Source organism: Cicer arietinum, chromosome 3 (assembly GCF_000331145.2).
Source record: "Cicer arietinum cultivar CDC Frontier isolate Library 1 chromosome 3, Cicar.CDCFrontier_v2.0, whole genome shotgun sequence".
NCBI lineage: Eukaryota > Viridiplantae > Streptophyta > Magnoliopsida > Fabales > Fabaceae > Cicer > Cicer arietinum.
In genome coordinates this window covers 27,232,164-27,234,244 of record NC_021162.2, presented here as the reverse complement: position 1 = coordinate 27,234,244, position 2,081 = coordinate 27,232,164, and the positions used below count along the sequence as shown (strand labels likewise).

The 2,081-nt window shown below is 28.3% G+C and overlaps 1 protein-coding gene across 1 annotated transcript; it reads right to left on the bottom strand.

Annotated features, from left to right (window-relative positions):
* Nucleotides 1-1,102: 1,102 nt before the first annotated feature.
* On the bottom strand, nucleotides 1,103-1,822 carry LOC101492296 (uncharacterized). Its single transcript, XM_012720180.3, has one exon. It carries the CDS (start codon nucleotides 1,758-1,760, stop codon nucleotides 1,551-1,553), a length of 210 nt encoding a protein of 69 aa, XP_012575634.1. The 5' UTR covers nucleotides 1,761-1,822; the 3' UTR covers nucleotides 1,103-1,550.
* Nucleotides 1,823-2,081: the final 259 nt, after the last annotated feature.

Sequence of the window (2,081 nt, the reverse complement as noted above, 5' to 3'; positions counted from 1 at the left end):
TTTTTTGTTTCCTTTTTATCAAAAAAGGGATGAACAAGCAAGTGGGAAGTTAAGCCTGAAGCGGAGAACGTTGCCAGAAGTGGAGAAAGTTAAACCAAGAGTGAACGTTAAGGCAGGAGTGGGGAACCTTAAGCCAGACGTGGGAAAGTTAAACTGGTAGCGTGATATTAAATGGAGAAAGTGATATTTCAAGCTAAGACATTGAAATTTGTTTTTAACGGTTCCTTTATTATTATTATTATTATTATTATTATTATTATTATTATTATTATTATTATTATTATTATTATTATTATTATTATTATTATTATTATTAAAAATTAAAATAACACATTACAATAGTAACCGACAATTTTTTTAGAATCATTATCTCAATTCCTAATAATGAAAAATATTAAAATAAAATAAAATTTCTGGATGTTACATGATTCATCTAAAATAGAGAGATCAAAACTGCAATTAAACCTTGATTTTATTAATTTTTTATTTGTTTCTTAAAACGATTGGTAGACCCTCTTGATTTTTCTTTTGGATTCATTGTCTGTTTAATTTTATCTTCTTCTTTCTCTTTATTACCTCTCCTATGCACTATATATTTTTCATTAGACCAAAGGTGAAAATAAAAAATAACATGTAAAGTTGGATATCTACCGTCCACACACAATTAAGGAATTGGATTCCCTCCATTCACCTATATCATTCTCTCTTATACCTTGCTTTTTTAATTTATCATTTTCAACAAAATAAATGAAGTGCCATAATAGAGTAATTGGTTTGCTAAAAAAATAATAATAGAGTAATTGGTATATTCAATGGCTCACACATGAGTCACTATAGTGTCTGCACCAAGCTGTCACTGCAGTGAATCTTGGTCTCACAATTAAATAGTCATTGCAGTGTTGTACTTCATCATAAAACAAGAAAAGAAAAAAACTAACTTAACTAACACAATATTTTTAATTTTTATAGAGGAAAAAGATTTCAACTAGGTTGGAATCTTAGATCTCTAGCAATCACTAACACTAGACTCATAATTATTAATAATTGATAATAAAAAAAAAAGTTGGAAGACATAAACCAAAATCCAATGAACAAATGAATATAAGTGTTTAGCACTAACAATTCAATCTTCAATAATCTTTTCTTCTGAATCCCAAACAAGAGTAAAACTTGTCTTTCCATCTTTAGAATGTGTTACAATAGTTGTTCAAAGAGAATATATAAATAAGTTTGAGATTATTAAAATCATTTGCAATCTAAATGACTTTAGACAATAAAGTCTCTCAACATAACTAATACTATATCAACGTACGACTAAAAACGAATTAAAGACCAAAATTTAAAGAAAAATATGAAATTCGTCTCCAATTTCAATATTAAATTTATAAAACGTGATTTAGTCTCGAATTTCATCTCATTGATCTCTAAATTTGGTCATTAATTCATTTTTTCCAAATATACATTAAAAAAAAAAGTCCTAGAATTCAAACCAATACCAAATCAACTAAAAATACATAAATCAACAATTCATGGCATTTTAGGATTATTAATTATCCCGCATACATGTGAATTCCAATTGCTAACATGAAGATGCACACAAGACCAAAGTAGAGTAAAGCATGAATGAGTATGGATAATCCACTTGTTTGAAAATTACCAAACTCTACAATCTTGTTTCTACCAGGAATTTGGAATAACAAACCAGGAGTCAAGAGAATGAAAAGAACAACTGACACAAAAATTGGACCCCAATCTGCCATAATTCCTATTTCCCCCTTATTCTTATTTTTTGTGTCTTCAATTGATACCCTATCACTATCTATTTAAACTATGGTTTCAAACTTTGGAATGACATGAAATTAGTGGAATTTGAAATTATAATGCGACATAAAAAGGAAATGGGATAGAAAGGAACCAACTTTGAAGAAGAGACAAGCAATTGATGACATGGAAAAAGTGAAAGTTATAGTATCAAGCTATTGTCGACAATTAAAAATAAAAATTATACACACACGCACGGAATTTAAAATAAAAGAGAAGCTTCGTCACGATAAGGTACACGCGTGAATAATCATGCAACT

Coding starts and splice junctions, on each gene's coding strand:
- LOC101492296 (XM_012720180.3), bottom strand. CDS start 1,760: ATGGCAGATTGGGGTCCAATTTTTGTGTCAGTTGTTCTTTTCATTCTC.